We start from the raw sequence: 27753 nt of genomic DNA, 5'->3' as shown, positions 1-27753 counted from the left end.
CAGCCCAAATTGGAGGAGGTGCTTATTTTAAATAAAAAAAATAATCTAGTGAAAGGTCCTCATTAAAGAAGATTGTGTCATATGAAACTGAGTGATGCGGCTGAGAGCCAAACGTTCTCTGCTATGAAATAAATGTCAACATAAAGAGGTCATGGGTACAATAAAAAGTTATGTACTTTCTTCCCCTCCAGGCAAGGGTACATGCAGGCACTGAATAATCTGATATTTGTCAGAACTTCCAGATGGGCAGTCCAGTAATGGCTGGCTGTATAACACCATAGAAGACATATAATATACTAGATACTGCAGCCTTCTTACTGTTATCTAAGCATCACAATGTACGGTAATCTGAAAGGTCACGTCTAGCGCTGCTGCATGGAGAACTACCAGCAGGTCTGAAATCAAATTTCATTAATTTTATTAGGTATCAGAATTGCCAACAATTTATGAGACCAGACTGGTTATTTCATTAAGATGGTACATTCTGCTGATGGTGCACTGATAATTCTTGCATCCACTAAAGTTGGTCTGATGTCTTAAATAATTTTGGAATTTGCTTTTGTTCTTTGTTTCCATTTATGTTGTCAGTACAAAATTATTTACAGACAGTCCGGTTTCTGTAATAAATGTGTTGTGTGGATATAAAGTGCAAATATAGAAGACTTACTTGCAGCAGTGCATTTTGGATATTCTAACTTTCCTGATGTACATGTGGCTTCTAGACTCCTTTGTGGTGTCATTTCGTCATTACATTGAAATCTGATTGTTTGTCCGTTGTCCAGTACTGTGCTTTCATTGTAATGAACATTATTGGCAAGCATTGTGGATTGTTCTAACACACAATAACCTGGAAAAGAAATAATTATTAAAATGGTAAGTAATGTGTTATTGAGTACAAAGCACAGCCCAGAAAGTGTGAAAAACAGATTGTTACTATAAATCTGCCAGAAATTAGTTCAATGTGCTTTAGTTCACGAGTTTGAAAATAAATATAGATTAACCCTTTCACGACCGGCTGATTTTGCTCTTTCCGTTGTTTTTTTTCGCCATTTTTCTTCCGAGAGACGTAACTTTTTTATTTTTCAGTCAATATGGTCATGTGAGGGCTTGATTTTTGCAGAACAAGTTTTACTTTTAAATGAAACCATAAGTTTTACCATATAGTGTATTGGAAAATGGCAAAAAAAAATCCAAATGCGGAAAAATTGCAAAAAAAGTGTGATAGCACTATTGTTTTTGAGATATTTTATTCACTGTGTTCATTCTATGGTAAAACTGATGTGTGGGTGTGATGCCTGAGGTCGGTGCGTGTTCATAGACACCAAACCTGTCTAGGTTTTATCTAAGGGATTAAAAAAAATCAGAAGTTTGTCCGAAAAAAGTGGCGTACGTTTTACACCATATTCCGTGACCCATAGCGTTCTCATTTTTCCGGATCTATGGCTCAGTGTTGGCTTATTTTTTGCATCTTGAGCTGATATTTTTAACGGTATGATTTTTGTGCAGATGATTTAATCGCCTGGTATTGCATTTAGCGCAAAATTTGTGGCGACCAAAAAATGTAATTTGGGCGTTTGGATTTTTTTGCCACTATGCCGTTTACCGATCAGATTAATTGATTGTATATTTTGATTGATTGGGCGATTCTGAACGCGGCAATACCAAAGTTGCGTATATTTTTTTTAACCCTTTCATTTTCAATGAGGCGAAAGGGGGGTGATTTGAACTTTTAGGCTTGTTTTTTTTTTTTTTTAATTTTTTAAAACTTTTTTTTTTTCCTTTTTTTTATTTTACTAGGTCCCCTAGGGGAATATATGGATCAGCTGTCTGATCACTCTGCCATATCTGCTGAACACAGCTACACAGCTGTGAACAGCAGATATGCTCCCAAGCTGTCTCACCCAGCTCTCGGCTGTGTGAGGCAGGAAGTGAGTCATGTGAGCTACAGGAGTCATCACATGACTCTGTGCTACCATGACAACTAGAAGTCACGTAAGATTACATGAGTAAATGTTTACCGCCGATGACATTATAATGGCTGTGTCACATACTGACAGCGCCATTTCAGGGGGTTAAACGGCACGGGCAGATAACGATTTTGCTTGTGCTTGGCAGTCACATGTCTCAGCTGTAAAAATCAGTTGAGATGTGCGCCAATCGCTGCAAGCTGCATGCAGCAGACCGCGGGCAGTAACACTATGACCGTGAGGACGTAAGATTACTGCCCGCGGTCGTCAAGTAAATATTAGAGCAGCAGCAACTTACACATAACTTTAGCAGTATCACATTTCAATGTTCCTCTACAAGACTTTAAATTCTAAATACTATAAAACTCCTGTAAGATTTGCAGTCAGTGTGGGTACATACATACACACACATATGTGGCACCCTTGGGCTTCAGGCGCCACAGGATATTACACCACTTTTATGGGGTAATATCTATCCCGGGTCAGGAGGGGGTTAACCTGCTGGTGCCTTCACAAAACACACACACAACAGCAGGGGCTTACTCACCGGGGGTGGGGCTAGGGCAGACAGGGGAGCCAGCCATCACGAAGTATGGGACTTCCCAGTCGCTAGGACAACCACCGGGGGGCGGACACCAGATGGGGTAGAAGTAGGAGCAACCAACAAACTTAAGAGAGAACCTTCCTGGGCACAGCTTAGGATAACACCGAGTACTGACAACTGTGTTACTCTCTCTTCATGGGCCCATGGCTTGGAACAGAAGGCTCGGCCCGGGTTCTGCACAGCAACTTAGGGACACTTCACTAACAAACTTTTACAGGCACCGGAGGTGACCGCCGACTATCCGGGATCAGCTGGAGCCTATCGTGGCAGAGAACAGTACCTTGGGCTGCGCTTGAAGAACTTGTGAATAAAAATACTTAAAACTGCAGCACCTGCCTCTGCCTCTCCTTTAACCGGCACTGATGCCCAGTGCTGTGGAGCCAATGGGGAGTACCACCAAACCTCCGCCATCCTCCCCGGGGTAATCCCGTTCCACCTGTGGGAAGCGACACCATCCCGGCTGCACTTAACATATGCCTCGGTGAGAGAGACCCTGGAGCGGCGGCCCCCATCTCTGGCCATATACTACAGGTGGCGTCACGATCCTAATAGACTTTCCTAAACCCCTGACTACTACCTCCCTGCCACACTTCAATCCTCCCTCCTGTACACCTCGCAGCGACGGAACCCGGCCAGACCACCCCGTGATGACGCAGAGGATCTGCACCCCCCGGCCCAGTGACAAGTAGGTTAAAACACCTGCCCCGTGGGGCGCTACACACACACACACACACACACACACACACACACACACACAACCATACACATACACACATGCACACACTGAAAACTACACAGTAGGGCTGAGAGCATATTTGGGTGTCTAAGGATCTAGCTGGAAAAGTAACAGAATGCAACTAATAGTTAGAAAACATAAGTGTATAATCTAAATGAAGTCAGATAAGACAACTGTAATACTAATATCATTCCCTGTTGGTGGAAAAACAGGAGAAATTGGGTAATTCAAAAGATTATTCAATGAATTGGGTGAGAAAACAGAAAGAGCAATGTCGTATAGTACACCAGGAGGTATAAAGACTCAATGGCTGCCACAGAGCTATAACCAATGGAGCATTAAACAGAGCAATTGTTTAGAAATCTGTTAGCTGAACCAACACGGATTGAATGAATAGGCTTCATGATTGGCTGCTCAGTAGGACATTTCCATTGGCTGGGGATCAGGCCAACCAAATGGCTATATGCCAGGCTCAGGCTGGACCACAAAGAGACCAGTGGATCCCTGGTGGGCTTCAACCCCAACCATATCTCCCGTCTACACAATTTAAGTTCTGTACCATTCCTTGTCCTTCACTAGAGAGGAAAGCAAAGCTATACACATAAGCATACATGAGTATCAACCTCACAGCATTTTTTACAGTGCAGTCAGCTGATGCAGAGAGCTCATGATTGAATAGGTGCTGAGTAGCGATGAGTGAACCCGAGGCTAATCGGGATCACCAAACCAGCACGGGGAAAACAAAATGGGATTCAGCAAGTGAACAGAACGCCAAGTAACCCCTAACAAAAAACTCCATACAAGTCAATGGCGAAAATACATGCAGGGCTGTAAATTGGAAGCGCTAGTGGGCTGTAAATGGAAAGTAAATGGTAGCAAGAGCAGGACATATGAAGCACCCCACAGGGTCGGGGGTGTACTTATTACTGGGCCATTGTAAGTCAGGGTTGTTCATAGGTGGCCTTGCCCGGCTTCATGACCCCGAGGATGTCACAACGGAGGGAGATGGGATGAGGATGGGCGATGATGAAGCGGCACTAAAGAGCGATGGAGTGGTTGAGGATGCTTGGAGAAGACATAGGTGGTGGAGATGGTAGGGAGATAGGTGATGGTGGGAGATGATGGGAGTAGTAGTAGTAGCCTTCTCGTGACACCACCTCTGGTATGCAGCCAGGGATTCGCAACCGCTGCAGAATGTTGCTGACGTCTGGGGAAGATAGCAACGCAGCTCGGATGTTTCAGATCTCCACAGGTGGGGCTATGCCCCGTGGAGGATGATGGGGGTGGTAGTGGGCCGATGGTGCCTAAGCGCAGGACGGTGGAGCCGGCAATGTCAGGGTCGACACAGGGCTGTGGTTCAGTTCTTTTACTAACACACTTTAGGGTTGCTGACCACGGAATGCCGGTCTTCGCTATGATGGGCCTCAGCCGATCCCGGGTAGGTTAAAGATCACCACCGGTGTTCCCACTATGAGTCCTTCCTTGTTGGGGGTCCCTCCACTCAAATGTATGGTGTATGTAACGGGCCACGGGTGCTTCCTGCACACTCTGCGGACCCTGGAATCCCCAGTAGCTGTGGAGAGCTCGGGCTGAGCTTCCCGCTCCAAGCCTCGGGCCCCGTGAAGCTTACAGAAGTGTAACTGGTTGATGCCTGGACCGAAGTCCCGACTCGTCTCCCTACCCCAAGCTGTGCACGGGGTTGACTCTCTTGTCTGCTGGCTGCAGACTTTCTCCTTGTGTGAATGTTGCTCCTCCCTTTTCCCCAAGTGGTGCCCGCCCCGCAGGTGGTTGCCCTAAGGACGGGAAAGTCCCATACCTCGTGATGACCAACCCCCAATCCACCCTAGTACCATCCCAGTGGGAAAGCACCGAACTATGTGAGAAGTGTGAATGTAATGAACACCAGCAATTAACCTCTTCCCTGCCCGGGAAGAGTACTGCACCCTAAATGAGATACAATACCCTCTGGTGACTGAAACCTCAGGGGCACCACATATACATATCATATTTTCCAGAGGCTCAGACTACAGTCTGAGTCTCTTCTGGGCCCGCTAATTAAATTTCATGAATATTCTCTTATTCCCCATCATCTGTGTCAGTGTCTGTGATTAGTTGAAGATTGCTATAAACACCCCCACCCTGTGTCCGCATCTGTGATTGGCTGCAGTCAGTTTGTTGTATAGTAGTGTTAAAATAAAATAAAAAATTACACAGCCTCCCACCATATTTTGATAGCCAGCACAGGTAATACTACAATGAAATAGGATAACTTATAAACTTATATGGAGCAATTTGTGTATCTTGGCAGTATTTATTAATATTTTTTTACATTTATGTGTTTAATTATTAAGCCTTTTGTTGTACCCTGGGTCCTAAGCCACTTACCTTGGCTGTACCAAGAATAGGAATAGCATGGGCTAACTGCCGTGGAAGAGGGGCACCCCTGGGTGCTAAAAAGGGTGCAAAGATTCCGCTGGTAGGTAGGGGAGAGTATCTAGGACATTTTAGGCCTTGGAGGTGGCCCTGGATGGTTTGCTCCTTTTCTATTGTACTATGCTTTTGGATTGTGTTGTATGTCTAAAGCGGGTTTTACACGCTGCGACATCGCTAGCATCGGCTAGCGATGTCAAGCGCGATAGCACCCGCCCCCGTCATATGTGCGATATTGTGTGATCGCTGCCGTAGCGAACATTATCGCTACGGCAGCGTCTCATGCACATACCTGCTCTGCGATGCCGGTCTAGCCGGCAAACCGCCTCCTTTCTAAGGGGGCGGTTTGTGCGGCGTCACAGCGACGTCACATGGCAGGCGTCCAATAGAAGCGGAGGGGAGGAGATGAGCTGGACGTAACATCCCGCCCACCTCCTTCCTTCTGCATTCAAAAAACGATTTTTTTGATTCAGGATGACCTCTCCGCAGCAAACAATTTTGACCGCTTTTGCGATCGTTTAAGGTCGCTCATAAGTGTCACACACTGCAATATCGTTAATGACGCAGGATGTGCGTCACAAACAACGTGACCCTGACAATAATTCATTAACGATATTGTAGTGTGTAAACACCGCTTAAGGGTATATTGTTGCATATCCCTATTTTTAATATATTATTCAAGGTTATATCTTATTAAAAAAATTATACAGGGTATATTTTTGAATTTTGGTATTTATGACCCTGACAGTTATGGCACTGCGTCCTTGTAGCAGCGATCCAGCAGGGTGACAACCCAGTAATGGTAACAATCCAGGCAACTCGGCAGTCTTTGTGCAGATGTGGTGCCCCTGAGGCTTCAGTCGCCACAGGGTACTGCACCTTAATTAAGATGCGGTACTTAGCCTGGATCTGGAGTAGGTTGGTGCTGGTTTCCACAAACAACATCACATATTTTACAGTAGCTTGCCCTCTCCAATGGGGACCGGGCCAGGGTTGGGTCACAATAGGGGGTCACCACAGTTGTTGGGTCTACAGGATTCCACTGCACTTAGAGGTTCCCGATCCACTGGACCTGGGACCCAGGGTCTAGGAGGAGCAGCCACCGGGGGGGGGGGGGGGAGTGAGGAGAACATACACCGAAGAAGAAGGTTGGAGGAGCAGCCAAGGAGAGCTGACGTGTTTTTCGGCTGCTCTTGTAGGACACAGGCATTTTCGACGGTAGTCGAGGGGAGAGCAGTGTTCTGCCTCGGGAGCGGCGCTGGCAGGGTGCAGAGCCCTTGAGTAGGACACACTTCAAGTTGGAATACTAGATTCTGCAGGGTCGCGGGAAAATGAGCAGTCCCCGGGCCTGTCCCACCATTCCTGGAGCACAGTTACAAAATAGGATCTGGGGTCAGGATACAAGTCGGTCCCCACGGCGGACCTACGCCACCTGCACACATGATGGGACACTTTTACTTCACAGGGTTTCCCAAGTGTTTCAAGCCACGGGGATCCAAAACAGAGCACATAAAGAAGAAGGGCCAACAGACAGCCGCATCGGTTCTGACCTTCCAAGGACCTGGGATCAGCTGGAACCCATCGTAGGTAAAGATCGGTACTTCTGGGGCAGCGCTTAACTAATCTGCAAGTAAAGAGACCTGGAACCCCACCCGCAGCCTCAGACTCTCATTAACGGCACCGGCACGGCACCCCGCGATTCAGCGCCAACGGGATACACCACCGCTCCCATCTCCATTCCTCCCTGGGACTCGCTTCACCTTTGGGGAGTGTTACCATCCCTGCTGCGATCATCACCACCGACCCCGGAGAGTGACAGCCGCAGTGGCGGCCGCATCCCTTGTCGCGTACCACAGGTGGCGTCACGACAAAGACATTCCTCAGAATCACCCCCCATCATCCACCACCAACCACCCATCCTATCCTTCCTTCCATCATCCCTTCCATTCATGGTATGCCTTGGTGCCACGGAACCGGGCTAGGCCACCCCGTGAAGACGCAGAGGACCTGCATCACTGGCCCGGTGATGAGTAAGGTTAACCCCTTGACCCCAGGTCAAGTCAAGTCAAGTCATGTCTGTCAGGCTGCTCAGAGGCAACAACAAGCTGTCATCGGTGGGAGATGTATCATCTGCATCCTGTGTATACCCACAAGCCATGCTTCAGTAATGCACTTGAGCTGCGCCAACCTGCTGTGAACACAGTTCCTTCTCTTCCAAAATTGTCCACTGGCTGGACAGTTGTCTACCTGGCCACTATATGTACATGAACCCACCCTCCAAATCATGTGTGGATCACTGGCTTGATAATGGTGTGAATGGTCCCTATTCTTCATCCTCTTTCTCCTGTGTCACCACCTCATCCATATCACATGAAGTGGTTTCATCAATGAAATATAGAAGTGGTGCTGAAGATGGCATTTTATGCAGTACATGAAACAGCACAACATGGCACACAAGTGCCACATGAAGGCCCACTCGTTGGTCATGAAATTGTGTTGTTCCGCAGAGTGACTCATCTATGCGTGCGGCAGCTGAAACTCCACTATTGTCTGCTGCAGCTCACACAGTCTCTCCAGCATATGCAAGGTGGAGTTCTACCTTGTAGGTAGGTCAAAAGACCAAAAATGCCAATACACAAGGGGAAAAATTCAAAGGGATGAAAGAAAATCAGTAGATCCCAAACATGGTAATATAAAGGGCAAATAGCCCAGGCTATGTGAAAAACAACAATTGAAATCACCAAAAAGACAATGCAAATAGCCGATTAAAATGTTAATTTTAGTATTATAATAGATTAAAACAAGGTGTAAACAAAGTGACTAAAGGCCCAGTCACACTAAACAACTTAACTTACCAGCGATCGCAACAACGATACAACCTGATAGAGATCGCTGGTAAGTTTCTAGGAGGTCGCTGGTGAGATGTCACACTAAGCGATGCTCCAGCGATCCCACCAGCAACCTGACCTGGCAGGGATCGCTGGAGCGTCGCTACACGTGGAAGCATGCTGCGCTTGGTAACAGAGATGCCATACTAGTGCCAGGGGGGGCGCCTGTACCAGATGGCTCCTTCAGTATGAATCCAGATGGATATTTCAACTACATTCTGTGACTCCATTAGGTCTTAACGAGGAACTCCTCTTCACCGGGTTCCTTGGCTGACACGTTCTTTTGCGCTTTTTTCCTGCCTTTATCTTATGGCTAGATTGAACTCTATTGTTCATGTTACATTAATCTCTTCATCCCCTTTATTGCAGATGGATCTTTGCCTTCTGGTGTTTTCGCCTCATGTAGATGCGTCCAGTACTGGGCTCTGACCATTGGCTGCGACATGAAAACATCGCTGTATACAGCCATACACTCTTTCGCCTTCTTTCCATTAATGCGACTTACCGTTTTCGGATCCACAATGAACTCTCTGCTTTGGCCCATACTCTGGAGCAACCTTTCGGACCTCAGCACCTCCATTTGGAGATATACACCTCAATGCTTTCCCCCTTTGGAAACGCTCTCAATAACTGTCGCAAGTCTTCTTTGACAATCGCTGTACAAGTGTCGACTGTGATCGTGTGTTATTCTCATTCTCTAACATACATGGTACTGGTGCAATGTCAGATACATGTAATGGTACCTTTTCTTCCCATTTTGGGTACCTCTATTACAACTAGGTACATGACGCCCGTGTTTGGGTTCCTTACTATAACATCCTATGGATATGTATGTACGGTTATGTGGATATAGATACATACGTGCACATGTAGTGGAATCTTTCCCAGTATGGTGCACTGATGTATCTGTCTCCACCAGGAACTATGGCACTCTCCGGTATGAATACATACGGGGGCTCCATGACTCCAGGCTTGGAGAAAAAGAGATATAAGCAATGACAATGGCAAACACAAAATAAATGTTTATGCAAATAATAATAAAAAACCCTTTTTGTGATCACTCAACAAAGGTTTCATTTGACCGGGCAGCTATTGGTGTCCTTACCAGCCTTTATAGCGTTTCTATGGATGCACCTGTATGTGTATCTTTCTATCTATCTTTGTGATTTATATTTTTTAGCTGGGTAAACACATTCCATGTTTGGGGTTTATACACTACTATACGCCGACTGTCTGGATGTATTTCTGATAGAGTGCCTCCCTGTATCTGTATCCATCCATTAGTATGCTCCGGCCATGTACTTAAATATATATGCATGGCCTTGCGATGAGCGGCCTTGCTGTTTCCAACAATCTGCAAATAATCCCTCATGGGACGCCTGCGTAACGACATAACAGGGTGTTCTTATGTGAATATTCTGTGCCATTTGCTTTCCGCTGCTATTTGGCCCATTGCTCTCACCGTCCGATCCGCTCTGCGCATGCGCAGTGCAATGCCACATTGGAACTCTGGGCATTTCTGTTTGACTACACTGCGCATGCGCAAAATGGCGCCGCATCGCACAGAACATACTGACCGCTTGATTCCACAGGTGTGTGCATATGCGCTAATTTATGCATGTATATATATTCCCTCTATATTGCACTTGGGCCATCCGCCCTGATGAAGCCGCTGCTGCGGCGACACGCGTCGGCTAACTCTCATTGAGCACTATCTTTGACCACCCCCAGGCTACATCTGACTTGACTGACCTATTTGGGCTGGTGACTGGTGACTATTTACATCCTCCATATCTTGTGCTTTGCACCATGACTCTGTTACTTGGGTCATTGGTGTAGCTTTTATTCCTTGCATAGTACTCTTAATCACATGGGTACTATTCCCATGTGTTAGTATTGGATGCTGTACACACTATTCCCTTAATAATTGGTTATATATATTTTGAGGCTGTAGCAGTGATTTTCTACAAACCGTTTATTCCATCTCGGTGATTATTGTTACATGCATAATTATTTCACATTTAAGTATTGGATAATATTGCTGTTGCTCCATTATGAACATCATGTTGGGGCACAACCCCAAGGCATGTTGATTGATATGTGCAGGGTACGGTACCCTTAAACACTGATGTAATATCCGCTCACTACGGTTGACCCTCATATGTGAAAATTGGATGCTATTATTGTTCCTCCGCCACAAAATATAATACTATACCTGTGCACATTTCCAGGGTATATTTACTGCCAGCTTTTGGCCACTATGTCTCTAGCACTTGCATAGTGTCCATCTCCTTGGACTATTGTGCTATCAGTGCAGGGTTATACGTACCTTAAACGTCTGTATTACATGTGTTTTTTCCAGTTTTTTGGATAAATATGTTGCAGCTTCCTCTCTGTGTATAATATCCTTGCAAGGATATACCCCTTTGGTATACATATGTTAATACATGTTGGCACCAGTACTTGACCATCTTTCAGGTATTTGTGCGGTCTGGTTATACTCAGCGTCATATTACTTGACGCTCAATATCTGACATTGCACCATTTATGGGCCTGGTCTTTATTATCTTTCTTGATGTTGTATTGTACTCTGTATTGGAACTGATTATTATAATATTAGGGTGCTGGTCTTGCTCAATGGGTGTTCTTGTTCTTATGTATGCTTTTAACAATTTTTAAGATGTTTTTCTTGTGCAATAATAAAGGTTTTTCTATATAATACATTACTGGTGTGCCACTGTTACATTGTGCGGAATCTTTTCTCTTCCTGTTGCGCTTGGTAACTAAGGTAAATATCGAGTAACCAACCCGATATTTACCTTGGTTACCAGCGCACACCGCTTAGCGCTGGCTCCCTGCACACCTAGCCACAGTACACATGGGGTTAATTACCCGATGTGTACTGCAGCTACATGTGCACAGAGCAGGGAGCCGCGCAAACTGCTTAGTGCTGGCTCCCTGCTCTCCTAGCTACAGTACACATGGGGTTAATTACCCGATGTGTACTGCAGCTACATGTGCAGAGAGCAGGAGCCGGCACTGACAGCTGAGAGCGGCGGACGCTGGTAACGAAGGTAAATATCGGGTAACCAAGGTAAGGGCTTCTTGGTTACCCGATGTTTACTGTGGTTACCAGCGTCCGCAGAAGCCGGCTCCTGCTGCCTGCACATTTAAGGCCCAGTCACACTAAACAACATCGCTAGCAACATCGCTGCTAACGAACAACTTTTGTGATGTAACAGCGATGTTGCTAGTGATGTTGCTGTGTGTGACATCCAGCAACAACCCGGCCCCTGCTGTGAGGTCGTTGGTTGTTGCTGAATGTCCTGGGCCATTTTTTAGTTGTTGCTCTCCCGCTGTGAAGCACACATCACTGTGCGTGACAGCGACAGAGCAACAACTAAATGTGCAGGCAGCAGGAGCCGGCTTCTGCGGACTCTGGTAACCACAGTAAACATCGGGTAACCAAGAAGCCCTTTCCTTGGTTACCCGATATTTACCTTCGTTACCAGCGTCCGCCGCTCTCAGCTGTCAGTGCTGGCTCCCAGCTCTCTGCACATGTAGCTGCAGTACACATCGGGTAATTAACCCCATGTGTACTGTAGCTAGGAGAGCAGGGAGCCAGCGCTAAGCGGTGTGCGCTGGTAACCAAGGTAAATATCAGGTTGGTTACCGATCGCTTCCACGCGGCGCTGCTGGCTGGGGGCTGGTCACTGGTTGCTGGTGAGCTCACCAGCAACTCGTGTAGCCACGCTCCAGCGATCCCTGCCAGGTCAGGTTGCTGGTGGGATCGTTGGAGCGTCGCAGTGTGACATCTCACCAGCAACCTCCTAGCAACTTACCAGCGATCCCTATCAGGTTGGATCGTTGTTGGGATCGCTGGTAAGTTGTTTAGTGTGACTGGGCCTTTAGTTGTTGCTCTGTCGCTGTCACACACAGCGATGTGTGCTTCACAGCGGGGGAGCAACAACTAAAAAATGGCCCAGGACATTCAGCAACAACCAACGACCTCACAGCAGGGGCCAGGTTGTTGCTGGATGTCACACTAAGCAACATCGCTAGCAAGTTGTGCATCAGCAGCGATGTTGCTAGCGATGTTGCTTAGTGTGACGGTACCTTAAGGGGCACCAACAAAAACAGCAGGTGGGAGATGAATGAATAAGAGTAGGACTGTACAAAACTATAAATCACACTGCTCCATACTACCAGAGGTTAACAGTCATAATCATAAAGCACATGTGCACATCAAAAACTCCAATAGGATTAAAGCAGGTAGAATCATGATAAGGTACAATCAGCAAAGGGATATAAATTGGTATATAGAGGTATATCAATAAGCAAGATCAACAAGATCAAAGTGTAAATTACCAAGTGGTATCTCCTCCTGCTGGTGCTGGCGTCCATTCCTACATGTGTTTCAGCATGAAAGCCTTCGTCAGGGAGCATGGCGTCAGACCAGTAGAGGTCACATTATATACGCAAGACAGCCAATAGATTGTCAGATGACAACACTAATCGTGGGGTTGAATGGCAGCGCATGCATCCAATCAAAAGCGCCCGTGAGCACACAGCGCCGCGTCATTCAGGAAGCAAGGATGTGACGCGAGCAGCATCCAGTATTCCCATCCCATGCTTGTATCTTTGTACCCCATCCTCGTATATATTCCCGTCCTTGTATATGGCCCCATTCAATTTTTTTCTGTACATATTTGTGCTAAAAATAACATTATAGATTTATTAATTTTGCATATAAAATAGTAGGGTTTTTTTTTAATGGTATACAAGTTTTGCCATTTTTAAGCGGGTTTTTTGGTGCTTTTAGTATTATTTATGCTTTTTAATGTCTGAATTTTATCACTAAAATGTCACATGTACACAGTCACTTATTCACACAAATGCAGACATACACACTATATTTGTTATATATTTATGTTATATACTGTGGATGTCTGCATTTTTAAACACACTGTATACACAAAGAAATAAGAAAGTTGGATATCAGACAGCAAACCATGAAGATGAGGAGGCTGGGCCACCATCAAAGGACAGCAATGAGGCATCATCAGCTACAGGGCAGTGGGGGAGGGGGCAGGAGAGTGCATCTGTGAGGGAGAGGACAAGAGAGTGTAACTGTGGGGGAGGGGGAAGCAGAGTGAAATTGTGGGGGAGGGGGGAGGAGAGTGCATCTGTGAGGAGCAAATAGGAGGATACGTGAAGGAGAGAAGAGGGGAGTGGGGGAGTGGGCAAGAGAGTACATGTGAGGGGCAAATAGGAGGATAGGTGAAGGAGAGAAGAGGGGAGTGGGGGAGTGGGCAAGAGAGTACATGTGAGGGGCAAATAGGAGGATAGGTGAAGGAGAAAAGAGGGGAGTGGGGATTGGGGAAAGAGAGTGCAGCTGTGAGGGGAAAATAGGAGTATAGAAGAGGGGAGTGGGGCTACAGACATCATTCAGAGAGCTCCAGTACTCACTTCAGCTCGCATTGTGTCCTCTGGAGACTCCCCCTCCTAGTACTGCAGACTACTGAGCAATGACAGAGCAGGAGAGAGGGATACAATCTCCTCAAAAGTCTTATATTTCTGCAGAGCACACTGCACAGGCATCTCCGTGCCGGTGGGCGGGACTTACTGCCGTTGGGTGGGGCTTACTGCTGTGGCAAGGGCTGGCTGTGCTGAGGAGGAGGGAACGCTCATCTTTTGTCCCCTCTTTTGATGGACGGGAGGGGCGGAACTTATGTAACGCCCTGGCAAAACCAGGTTGTCACAGAGGCTGCACAAATCTTACAGGTGCAGGACTCCATTCTCCTTGGCACACCAGCACAAACTCACATCCTTGGTACACAACAGCCAGCAAAGCCTAGTCACCCCGCATGACAATAGGGACAAACCAGTGGGCGGGGCCAGGCAGATGGGGACGCCCACCTAGATGTTCTAAGGTCTCAGGGGAGGGAACATGAAGATAAGTCTAGACAGTGGAAGTGAGAGAAGTGAAGTGACAGGGTGGTCAGGGGTCGGAGCCTCTGGACTACGAGACGACTGACTAGGTGGCAGACGGCAGACACCACCAGGTCAAGCCCTGCAGAATACGCTCCGCAGCATCACCCCTTTCCCATGCAGTCGGGCCCCGGGACAACACCTCCCCTACCCGTGGAGGGGATACCATCTTGCTGCCCGCTCCATCAGCCCCGGGTGTCCCGTACCAAGGCAGCGGCGGTGCCACCAACCATCACTGCAACCCACAGGTGGCGTCACTGACAAACTTTTCCCCTGTAAATATTCCCCTTTTTCATAGTTGTGGGTGGCGGACTACTGCACGAGTCCTGGATCCAGCTGCCACTCGAGCCACAGCCGCGATTCCAGATCTGAGCACCTCGGGTAGCTCCCCACCGGAGCGCCCCCGCCCGACACACTTACATGGCACATACAGCGTCTGTGCTGTATACAGGAGGAGAGACTGTCAGGGCAGCGGGGATCCACTGATTTCCACATAGGCTGGAGAGCAGTCAAATCACTCTCTTTAATAGCCGCAGACAATCGCCAAGTAGATGCACAAAGCCGGGAACGGGTGATCACTGTGTTGCTATTACTGCTCTCCCTGCCCATAATCCTGCCCACCTCTCAGCACCAGCTTCAGTGAAAAGAGGTGGGCGAGATTATGGGCGGAGAGAGAAGTGAATATGCATTTTTTAAGTAGCCGGGACATGTGTTATCCCCAGAGCAGCTGCAGTGACCATGTTCTGCCGCAGTTTGCAGCACAGGGTCCAGACTGGGATCTGGGATCAGTTCTGGAATACATGTCAGCTGGATGTGGTTCACATCCAGCTGAACCAAGTGCTGAGGTCCAGGATGGGCCCTTTCAAGCCCCGGGCCCAGTCGCAGTGGCAACCTCTGCGACCGCTATCGTTACGCCCTTGATTAGAGCACTCTTCACTAAACTCAATTAAATATAGTGTGCACCAGGCTCAATTAGCGTACTGTGCACCAAGCTTAGTTAGGGAACTCTGCACCAGGCTCTGTTAGGGCACTCTGCATCAGGATCTGCTAGGACATTCTGAACTAGGCTCTATTAGGGTACAGTGCACCAAGCTCTGTTAGACCACCACTCTGCACCAAGCTCTATTTTAGTGCTGTGCAAAAGACTCTACTAGGGTACTGTGCATCGGTCTTAGGTAGGGCACTCTGCACCGGACTCAATTAAGGGTACTGTGCACCTGGCTCAATTAGGGTACTATGCACCAAGCTTGGTTAAGGCACTCTGCACCAGGCTCTGTCAGGGCAGTAGAAAAAGGAGAAAGAATTCAGCTCCATGTGCTCAGTAAAATTTCCAAGGCTTTATTACAAAAATTATTAAAATCCAAAAAGGAAGACTTACAAGGTAATATAAAAAAACCCCTCTATTTTCTATGGAGGTGAAGTATTCACCTTCTCTTACAAATTTAGTTATGTCCTTTTGGGAATTAAATTATATATATTTTCTGTTAATAATCCATACGCTATGTTTATTTTCTGGAATGGCAGATTTATCGATGACCTCCTGTTTACATGGGTGGGAGATGAATCTGCCATACCAGCATTCATTGAATAACTTAATGGAAATAATTATAATTTGAAATTCACTTATAATTCCGATTCTTCTCAGATTTCTTTTTTAGATCTTTCATTACATGGTGTGAAGGGGCAATATATTAGATCTTTCACACGTGTAACCCCGATCAGGCAACACTATTCTACACGCTAATAGCAGCCACCTGAAGCATACCATACAAGCGAAACAGGGAGGTGAGTTTTATCGTATCAAGCGTAATTGTAGTATTCCATCTTATGTTGATACTGAAATTAACAAGTCTAGAAATAAATTTGTAAATAGAGGTTATTCAGATTGGATGTTATCTAGGGCGGCAGGAATTGTGGCAAAGAGAAGTCACAGTGACATGTTTGATATGCGCAGAAGAAATAATGATAAAAAAGATCTCAAACCCATTGTTTCCTTGCAATATAGTGCTCAATTTTTTCAAATAAAATATTTGATATTTAAAGCTTTACCCATTCTCTATGAGGATGAGATACTTGAAAAAATTTACATCAGGGTTGTATGGTAGTTGCAAGGAGAGCACATACTATTGGGAACCTGGTATCACCGAGTTTTATTCGAGTGTGGTACCATACCATACATGGTTACATGAAAAAGGTTTATTTAAATGTAGTACAAATAATTGTAGAACTTGCACGGGTCACTAAAACATTTAATAATAGTGATGATTCTCAATAATTTTCTATCATCAAATATATCAATTGCATTACTAAGTATGTGATTTATCTGATGGAGTGTACACAGTGTAAACTCAAATACAGTGTATTGGTTGTACCATACGGTCATTAAAAAAGCGAATATCAGAGCATGTCACGAACATACTCTCCTTAAATTGTACTGGTAATTTGTCTCAGTTGGCTAAACATTTTATTTTGAATCATGATCGATCAAAGTCCTTTTTAAAAATTTGTGGCATCGAGAGGGTTATTTTGTCTAGATCAGTCGGAGATCACAGGAGGCTTCTCCTTACTAGAGAGGCCTTCTGGATTTTCCTTTTGGATACTTGTTTCTCCAAGGGTCTGAATTCTAGGAAGGGGAATAATGTTTCATTACTGATGAATTGAAGAGAATATACAGTATATGTGTCACGGGCAGAGGGGACGCTGCGCTCGCTAACGCTCGGGTCCGGCGCTGCTGTGGCTGCTGCTCGGTGGCTCGAACGGTGGGCCGGATCCGGGAACTCGAGCGGCGCTCCTCGCCCATGAGTGAAAAGGGTGGTTGGTTTGGGGGATTTAGTCCGTGATGCCACCCACGGGTCGTGGTGAAGATGGGCACCACCTCTGCTGGTGACGGGGATCCAGGAAGCGATGGTAGGGAGCAGCTGGGATGTTGTTAGGGGGCGGTGGTCCCGGGGCCCGGTGGTGAGACGGGGAGGCAGAGTAGGTGAGGTGCAGGGTTGCAGGGACAGCACGGCACGGTGCCGGATGGCACGGATGTACTCACTCAGCAAGAGATGCACAAAGTCTCCAGTAAACCAACCAGCTGGATGGACGGGTCCCGCAGCCGGCTGCAGTGTCTCTCCCCGGACAAGTGATGGCGGCTGTCTTTCCCTGCACCTTTGTGTACTGTTTTGACTACGATGGATCCCCAACGGTAGTCCGCTCCCCGGTGTATGGATGCCGGAGGAGCCCGTTTGCCTGCAGGCGCTGGCCCTTGGGTCTCTAGCCTTTGGCGGTAGCTGTATACCCTCACGGTGCGGACGGTTGCCTTCTAACGGGTCTTTGGCTGTTAGGAAACTCCTGGGGTTTCTGTCACACTCGGATTTGACTGTTGACGGTTACTCCAAGCCTAGTCGGGGTCCTATGGCCCTGCCTGTGTGTGCTGGCTTCACTTTGCTCCCTGGTCGGTACCGGCGGGCCACCACCCGACCCCGGTCCTGCGGTTCCGCATCGATTCACCACTCCTGCAGACGGCCACCACCATCTGCCAACCTTGTTGTCAGTGCCTGGGCCACAAACCCAGACACTCTCCTCTTTGCTCCTCTCACTTCAACCTTCTAAACTGATCTGTCACTTTTCCCGCCTCCAGGCCTGTGAACTCCTCGGTGGGTGGGGCCAACCGCTTGGCTCCGCCCCACCTGGTGTTGACATCAGACCCTGGAGGGAGGCAACAAGGATTTTGTGTTTGGCTAATGTTACTGTCTAGTGGGGGTGGGGGTGGGGGTGTGTTACCTGTGACGACCTGGCTAGTCCAGGGCGCCACATTCTCCCTTGGTGAAATGCAGACCGTCCATCACCGGTTTTATTTTTCAACTGTAAAATATAAATAACATGTAACCGTAAACATTTGAAACATAAGCATTTTTGTCAGGTCACTTGAACGTTACACATAAAAACATTTTTAATAATGACGGACGGACGGATGTCTTCTGCTCTCCCACCCAAGCAACCTAGCCCTGATGCTGCCCCTAAGAAGTGGGCAGCACCCCTTGACCCCAGTCCAGGTTCAGGCTGCTCGAGCGGGAACGGGTATGGTAACTCGCACCCGGCTGTCACTTCAGGGGACCCCATGTCCAAGGGGAACCCCTGACCCCCGGAGGATGGCCACCGGTCCTGGTGGTGGCCGGGCCTCAGCCTGCCCTGCTGCGGGCCCTTCCTCCAATCTGCCTCTCCGGAGGCGTCAACGGTTTCCATCCCACCATACTATTTACAAGCCCACAAGTTCGTGGGTGGCCTGCTAGATCTCGGCCATGTTCATGAGCAGTTTCTCATGTGGGTATGGGGGTGTTAACTAGCAAGGACTACTCCAGTCCCAACGGGGACGGTTCTTCTCTCGGACGGCAATCAGGTGATTTTTCGGTTTGATTCATTGTCATTTACTCACATATTTACACAATCAACAGGTTGCACCCCTAAATGTCGTTTTCCCTATACCTAAGCGGGGGCCTACCTAGGTTGGAGCATGTGGACCTTCGGGGCCCAATGTCAGCAGTTACAGGTGAGGGGACAGAGGGGACAACCTATTCCTCTTCCCGTATATCTTGTGGGGCAGGCGGAGACCCAAGGGGACGAGGTACAGGTGCATCCCTGGGCACTGGTTCACTGGCGGTTACTTCCATCTCCTTTTCCTCCACGGATTGTGGGAACATTATTACTGGAATAATCACCGCTCCATTCTGCGTAGGCCAGTCCGCTGGGAAGTCACCCATCACCGTGTGGATCACCTCTTTTTCTTTCTCTCCGGTTGGTCTGGGGGCCGAAATTTCAGCTGCCACCTTCAATGGAGATGGGCACTGTGACGACATGGACTCTCATGGGTTAACGTTTCTTCAAATCCAGCCAGACAGCATGATAGATTGTCTATAGATGGGGGAGAAGTCCCTCATTGTTTTTACAAGACTCTTGTTGACTCAATGTAATTGTGTTGGCCACTGAAAGCTAGACTATTGTTCTCCAGACATTTCCAGTAACCATTGTATTGTAGTTGTGTATTGATAATGTAATTACCTTAGTAGCCATTGTCTAGTCAGTGGCTCCCAGTTTACATGTACACCCTCAGCCTTTCTAAGCACATCATTTAAATGAACATTATCCATGCAGCTTGAAATTCCTCCAATGGGAGAAGCAATCTTGTCCAACCAATCGATGAGGACGCAGTGTATCCAAGGGGAAGGTTGTGGCTATAAAAAGGACTTCTTTAAGCCACCAGTGGTTGTTGATGGTTGATGGATTCAGTCTAAGCTCTTTGGAGCTGACTGGAGGATCAGGACATCTTATGGCTTCAATCTAGGGACCCCGGATCCGGTTGGAGACCATATCCACAGCCTAGGGATTTCGACTCCGGCTGCCAGGATTGTAACATCAAACCAGGACTACCTAAGGAGGACACGCAGGTTGGGACAGTTCAGTCACCTGTTACAGACTTTGCAGACCTCAGACAGCTTGGAACCTGTGAGGCATGGACATTCTAAATCCCTGGTGAGCCAGCGGAAGGGTGAGACTCTGTTGCCTGTTACATTTTGTGTGTTTTGCTCGTTATGTGTTATGTGCCATTAATTGTTTGGGGATCCAATAAAGTCTAATTATTGTGGTTCCCTCACCCTGTGTTGTCTGAGTAGTGTTACGCCCACGGTTAGGGAGGCCGGCGTTCAGTTGGGATGAGCCCTGAGCCACGCTGTCTTTCTAAAGGCGGCGGGTTTTAGTGGACGAGAGCGCCCACTGAGCCCCGTGTCTCCACAGGCACCTCTTCAGGTGGTCTCTGGAAACTGTGGCCAAAGTCTTCCCCTGGTCACGACTGATCTGGTAGGCCTTCTCCTTCTCCCATTCAGTGGGTTGTATGACATACGGGGTTTTCTCCCACTGGTCATCAAGCTTGTGGGTTCTTCTTTTCCGTTTTAGCACTACATCCCCAGGTTTAAAGGGACCAGCTGGAGCCCGCCTGTTGAAGTACTGTTCTTGCTGTTCCCGACTCCGACACAGGTTTCTTTCCACGTACTCTTGGACCTGTCGGTACTGCGCTTTCCGCCGAGTGTCCCAACCAGCAGTCGAAGGAAGGGCCTCTGGAGCTTCCAAGTCCATTTCTAGGTCCACCGGCAACCGTCCCGGCCGGGCTCTCATCAAATATGCTGGTGTACATTTGGTAGAGCTAGAGGGAATGTTATTGTACATGTCGACCAGGTCAGGCAACTTTTCTGGCCACAGGTTCCGCTCTTCTAACGGTAGCGTCTTAAGGAGACCCAGGACCATATGGTTCATCTTCTTACACATGCCATTAGTCTGGGCATGGTAAGGCGTGGTCCGAATCTTCTTGCAGCCGTATAACTGGCAGAATTCTTGAAACACTTCCGCTTCAAAAGCCGGACCCCAATCGGTAAGCACCCTCTCCGGGTACCCGTGCAGTCAGCAAAAATAGGCCTAGAATGCTCTAGCGGCGGTACAGCTGGTCAGGTCCTTAACGGGGACAACCACCATGAATCTCGAATAGTGGTCTACGATGGTCAGGGCGTAGGTGTACCCACTTTGGCTAGGGGTGAGTTTGACGTGGTCCAGGGTGACCAACTCCAGCGGCTGATGGGTGATGATTGGGCGTAGAGGGGCCTTCTGGCTGGCCTCGTCCCTTCTTCTCTGTGCACAGGGACCACACTCTCGGCACCAGGCCTCCACAGACTCCCACATCCCACTCCAATAAAACCGCTCTCTCAACAGCATCTCCAGCTTCTTCCACCCAAAGTGCCTGGCACCGTCATGGTAAGCCCGTAGAACTGTGGGCACACTAGCCTGAGGAACCACCAGCTTACGAACCTTCTCATTCCCGATACAGTTTCCCCTGGTCCAGATGCAGCCGGGCTCGTTCCTTCCACAGCCGTTGGGCCTCGGGAGGAGCAGCAGGGTCCATTCTAGCAGAACCTTGTTCAATCATGGTCTTGAACACTTGGACGGCAGGCGCTTGGTCTTGGGCTTCTTGCCATCCCTGACTGGGTAGCGGGTCCAGGTTCGCCTGTTGCTGGTTGACATGCAACTTCTCGACTGGTGGCCAGTGAAATGCAGCCAACTCGATTTCTTCGAGATCATCACCTTCCGACCCCTCATCCGGTAGGTGGGGCATCCGGAATAGCGCGTCCACGTTGGTGCTCTTGCGGTCGGCTCAGTACTTGATCGTGAAGTCATAATTAGACAGCCTGGCCACCCACCGCTCCTCCAACGCGCCCAGCTTGGCCGTGTCCAGATGGGTTAATGGATTATTGTTCGTATAGGCGGTGAACTTAGCTGCTGCGAGGTAGTGGCGGAATCGCTCGGTAATGGCCCACACCAGGGCTAGGAACTCAAGCTTGAAGGAGCTGTAATTCTCAGGGTTCCTTTCCGTGGGCCGGAGTTTTCTGCTGGCGTAGGCAATCACTTTTTCCCTTCCGTTCTGTACCTGGGACAGGACTGCTCCCAAGCATACATTACTGGCATCGGTGTAGAGGATGAATGGGAGACTGTAGTCGGGGTACGCCACGATTTCTTCCCCTGTCAAGGCTGTCTTCAGCTGGCGGAAGGACTCTTCGTGCTTCTCTTCCCACGCCAATGGGGTTCCAGGGAACCTGCCACTCCTGGTCTGTCCCACGAGGAGGTCTTGCAGGGGGGCGGCCATCTTCGTGTATCCCTTAATTAAGCGGCGATAGTAGCCCACCAGGCCCAGGAACTGTCTCACCTCTCTCACCGTGGTCTCCCTCAGCCAGTCCTGAATGGCAGTGATCTTTTCGGGATCTGGGGCGACGCCTTCCACGCCCAACACATGTCCGAGGTACTGCACCCTGGGTTTCAGTAGGTTGCACGTAGAGGGCTTCAACTTCATCCCATATTTGGCTAGGGACGCGAACACTTCAGCCAGATGTTCCAGGTGGGCCTCGTACGTCTGGGAATACACGATCACATCGTCCAGGTACAGTAGGACTGTTTCGAAATTGAGATGTCCCAGGCAGCACTCCATAAGCCGTTGGAAGGTTCCAGGGGCATTGCACAGCCCGAACAGCATGCTGTTAAACTCGCAGAGTCCCATGGGAGTGGTGAATGCCGTCTTCTCACGGTCCTCTGGTGCGACCGCTACCTGCCAGTACCCGCTAGTAAGGTCAAGGGTAGAGAAGAAGTTAGCAGTTCTCAGCGCAGCTAGCGACTCTTCAATACGGGGGAGAGGATAGGCATATTTATGCGTGATCTGGTTGATCTTCCGGTAATCCACACATATTCTCATGGTGCCGTCCTTCTTCTTTACCAGCACCAGTGGGGCTGCCCAGGGACTACAACTATCCCGAATGACCGCTTCCTCCTTCATGTTCCTCAACATGTCTTTGGCGCATTGATAGTGTGCTGGCGGAATGGGCCTATACCTCTCTTTGATGGGTGGGTGTAGGCCTGTAGGGATATGGTGTTGAACCCCCTTAATCCTCCCGAAATCTAATGGGTGCTTGCTGAAAACCTTTTCATACTCCTGCACTACCCTGTATACCCCCTCTTTGTGATGCATGGGGGTGGTTTCAGTACCTACGTGTAGTTCCTGGCACCACTCTTCTAACTGTTCAGGGGGTGCATGGTTACTGGCAGGGGATGCTGAGGTAGGAGGGGCGGCTTCATGAATTGTATGAGGGTCTAGGGTGAGCAACTTGGCGACTGTAGCGTAACGGGGAAGCCTGACTTCCTCCTCTCCACAATTCAGCACTCTTACAGGCACTCTCCCCTTTTTAACGTCAACCACCCCTCTGGCCGCTATCACCGTGGGCCAGAGTTCAGAAGGCGTGGGTTCCACCATCGCCGGGTAGTCGCGCCTCTGGGGGCCTACTGCTGCGCTGCACCAAATCATCATCTCACTTCGGGGTGGCACTACCAAGGGGGCCACATCCATCACCCTTACTCCACCAATCTCGCCACCAGTTGAGTTCACTTGTTGCCGATATAGAAGGGCCCAGATCTCACGCTGCACAGCCCTCTGTCTGCCTCCTCCTGCTGTGGCGGCCAACTGCTGCAACAAACTAAGCACCTCACTCATACAATGCTCCATTACATTGGTCCCTAGGATTACTTTAAGGTTATGGTCACTGGGTTCATTCATCACCACAATCATCCCTTGGTCCTTTAACTCCGCACGTCCCACGGTCAGGGTCACTTGTTTGTATCCAACTTGGGTTAGAAGGAGTCCATTGGCTGTGACTAGGGTCAGGCTATCATCAGAGGGGGCAAGTTCGTCAGTACCCCAATACCGCTGGTACAGTGTATATGGTATAGTGGTTACCTGTGATCCTGTGTCCAAGAGGGCCATGAGCGGGATGCCATCCACTGCCAGAGGGATGATGGGGCGAGCTCCGACGTACCAGTCTCGCCAGTCTGGGGGGCCGTTGGTGTCTGAGGATTGGCCCTTGGCCCCAGGGGTTGCTCGTTTAACGGGCATCGCCTAGAGTAGTGGCCAGGCTTGCTGCACCTGTAACAAATAGGAGGCCCATACCGTGAGTCATTGGTCCTTCTCTGCTGCATCCAGGGGACGTCCTCCGGGCTGTCGGTGAGCTGGATCAATCCTGGGGGCTTGACTCTCGTCGGAAGCTGGAGTGCGGTGAGGATCTTGGCTAGGTCTCCATCCATGTGGCGGACCTGGGCCGCTAGTTCCTCCATCATCCCGACGGGCGCTGCAGGGGCCGGTAGAGCCGGGAGAGGAGGTGCCACTGTAATGGGAGCGGTTTCAGCCGGCCATGTGGCCGCCTCAGGAGCGTCTGGCGTTGGGGCCTGCAGGGCCTTGATGGCCCGCTCTTTCAATACTGCAAAGTCCAGATTGGGGTGTTATAGGGCCCACACCGTAGCTGCTTGCAGTCTTCCGCAGACCCCAGCCCTTGCAGGAATTGTTCCACTGGCATCTTATTACTGTCCGCATCGTTAATAGTGTCCACCCGCTTCAGCGTACGTAGAGCTGTTTACAGACGCAAGGCATAGTCTCTTATATTGTCCGCAGGCCGCTGTCGACACTGATAACAATGCATCCACAGCTCCGCTTCCGTGTGGGTCTCAAAAGCGATCTGGAGTTTCTCAAAAATGGTAGTCACTGAGGCCCGGTCCACGTCGGTCCAGGTCTCCGCCTCCTGCTCAGCCGCGCCGGTTAGCTGCCCTAGCACTACCGCTGTCCGTTGCCTATCAGCCAGGGGATATAAATCGAGGACCGGGCTAATCTTTTTCCGGAACACCTGCAAATCATCAGGTTTCCCATCGTACTGCGGTAGCCAGGTAGCACCGGGCACATAGGGCAGGGAGAACGGCATCACCTGAGCGACCGCTGGGCCCACGGCCTGCACCGCTCCTGCGGCCGGAGCATGGGCTATCCCGTTTCCATCTACGGGTGCGGCGGCGGCTGCGACCGCCACTCCTCCAACAGCTCTGTCGGGCGCAGACATCTTTTTCTCGTCCCCCTCGTTTCTCTTCAGCACGTCCGCTCGGGGAAGACGCTCAAGCGGGAGATTTTCGCGCCAAAGATGGCAACGCCTCAAAATTTTCGGCCGGACGCCGCCGGCGGGAACTACAAGGCGCACTTCTACTGGTAAGTAGATGGGTTCAATCCTGTTCGTGACGCCAAGTTGTCGCGGGAGGAGGGGACGCTGCGCTCGCTAACGCTCGGGTTCCGGCGCTGCTGCAGCTGCTGCTCGGTGGCTCATGTGGTGGGCCGGATCCGGGGACTCGAGCGGCTCTCCTCGCCCGTGAGTGAAAAGGGTGGTTGGTTTGGGGGATTTAGTCCGTGACGCCACCCACGGGTCGTGGTGAAGATGGGCACCACCGCTGCTGGTGACGGGGATCCCGGGAGCAATGGTAGGGAGCAGCTGGGATATTGTTTCCCCCCCCGTGGGTAGGGGTTGGTAGTCCCGGGGCCCGGTGTTTAGACGGGGAGGCAGGGTAGGTGAGGTGCAGGGTTGCAGGGACAGCGCGGCGCGGTGCCGGATGGCACGGATGTACTCACTCAGCAAGAGATGCACAAAGTCTCCGGTAAACCAAACGGCTGGATGGAGGGGTCCCACAGCCGGCTGCAGTGTCTCTCCCCGGACAGGTGATGGCGGCTGTCTTTCCCTGCAGCTTTGTGTACTGTTTTGACTACGATGGATCCCCAACGGTAGTCCGCTCCCCGGTGTATGGATGCCGGAGGAGCCCGTTTGCCCGCAGGCACTGGCCCTTGGGTCTCTAGCCTTTGGCGGTAGCTGTATACCCTCACGGTGCGGACAGTTGCCTTCTAACGGGTCTTTGGCTGTTAGGAAACTCCTGGGGTTCCTGTCACACTCGGATCTGACTGTTGACGGCGATTCCAAGCCTAGTCGGGGTCCGATGGCCCTGCCTGTGTGTGCTGGCTTCACTTCGCTCCCCGGTCGGTACCGGCGGGCCACCGCCCGACCCCGGTCCTAGGGTTCCGCGTCGATTCACCACTCCTGCAGATGGCCACCACCGTCTGCCAACCTTGTTGTCAGTGCCTTGGCCACAAACCCAGACACTCTCCTCTTTGCTCCTCTAACTTCAACCTTCTAAACTGATCTGTCACTTTTCCCGCTTCCAGGCCTGTGAACTCCTCGGTGGGTGGGCCTATCTATCTATATATATATATATATATATATATATATATATATATATATATATATATATATATATATATGTATTTTTCCCTCCCCTCTGCAACATAGACCTGAGATTAATTTTGCGCTATTTTGCCTTCTAGATGATATGGAACTTGGGCGATAAATTTACATATACATCTTTTAATTGTTAATTGATGTTTGAGGAATTGAGAAAAAAAAGATTTTTTTTCTTCTTTTCAATTTCCTCTGCGACATAAATTGAAATTAATGTTGCATTATTTTCCCTTTTAGGTGACATGAAACTTGGGCAATAATTTACATGTACATCTTTTGATTGTGAATTGATGTTTGAGGAACTGAGAATTTTTTTTTTCTTTCCTCTGCGACATAAATTGAGATTAATTTTGCATTATTTTGCCTTCTAGGTGACATGAAACTTGGATGATGAATTTAAATTTATATGTATATTTTTTGATTGTTTGATATGTCTCCTGGGTTATTTGTAGAGTTGAGCGCGGTTCGCGGTTCGAGGTTCTCCAGTTCGCGGCTCGAGTGATTTTGGGGGCTGTTCTAGATCGAACTAGAACTCGAGCTTTTTGCTAAAGCTCGATAGTTCTAGATACGTTCGAGAACGGTTCTAGCAGCAAAAAGACAAGCTAATTACTAGCTGGCTTTCCGCTGTAATAGTGTAAGTCACTCTGTGACTCACACTATTATGAAATTTCAATGTATAGTGTGCGGGAACAGCGCACTCAGATCACTGCTGTTTGGATAATGGCGATCGCCATTTTTTTTTTTTTCCTTGTCTTCCTTCCCTAAGTGCGCGCAAGTAGTGGGGCGGGCCAGCATGTCAGCCAATCCCAGACACACACAGCTAAGTGGACTTTTAGCCAGAGAAGCAACGGCATGTGTGATAGGATGTCCATGTCACATGTCCCTGCATTATAAAAACGGACATTTTCCTCCAGCACGCCATTATCTGCCTTCTGCGTCTTGGTGTCAGTCACCGCTGGCATAGCTCCTGTCTCCGATACTGTTGTGTACGCTCTATACACAGCGCTATACAGAATAGGGATAGAAGTTTCTTTCAGCCCTTGTAAGGGCTAATACCGGCAGGGTCAGAGCCGTAGGTAACAGTCAGGTCCGTGAAAACAGATTTTAACAGCTACACAAGATGACAGCGTCTGTGTAGCTAAGGTCAGGGATTTCCTCGCTGCATTTCCCCATTAGGAGGGATAGAAAGGGAGGCTTCCTTTCCTCTACCCAGACCCACAACCCTGCCACTGTACCCTCCTGCCCTTTGCACACTCAAACTCATTGTTACTAAGCCATTATACTAGCAAACACTGAGTAAACTTAGTGGCATCCTAAAAGTGGCAGTTGGACTTCCATTAGTGTCCCAGTAGTGCAAATCTATTTGCAGAACCTCTTTATTGCACACTCAAACTCATTGTTACTAAGCCATTATACTAGTAAACTATGCTGCCAGTTTAAGGGCCGTAGTTGCATTGTCAGGGATAATTATTGT

At 49.0% G+C, this 27753-nt stretch overlaps 1 protein-coding gene across 1 annotated transcript in view; it reads right to left on the bottom strand.

The window, feature by feature from the left end:
• The window catches only part of LOC142250051 (complement factor H-related protein 4-like), a 605766-nt gene that overhangs the window by 61803 nt on the left and 516210 nt on the right, over positions 1-27753 (bottom strand). The window contains exon 9 of the mRNA XM_075322112.1: positions 668-847. Within this exon, the coding sequence (XP_075178227.1) occupies positions 668-847 (180 nt within the window). The remainder of the gene's footprint in view (positions 1-667; positions 848-27753) is intronic.

The sequence above is a fragment of the Anomaloglossus baeobatrachus genome, chromosome 8 (assembly GCF_048569485.1).
Source record: "Anomaloglossus baeobatrachus isolate aAnoBae1 chromosome 8, aAnoBae1.hap1, whole genome shotgun sequence".
Lineage (NCBI taxonomy): Eukaryota > Metazoa > Chordata > Amphibia > Anura > Aromobatidae > Anomaloglossus > Anomaloglossus baeobatrachus.
Note: the sequence above shows the minus strand (reverse complement) of the source record. Positions and strands in the feature narration are given on the sequence as shown.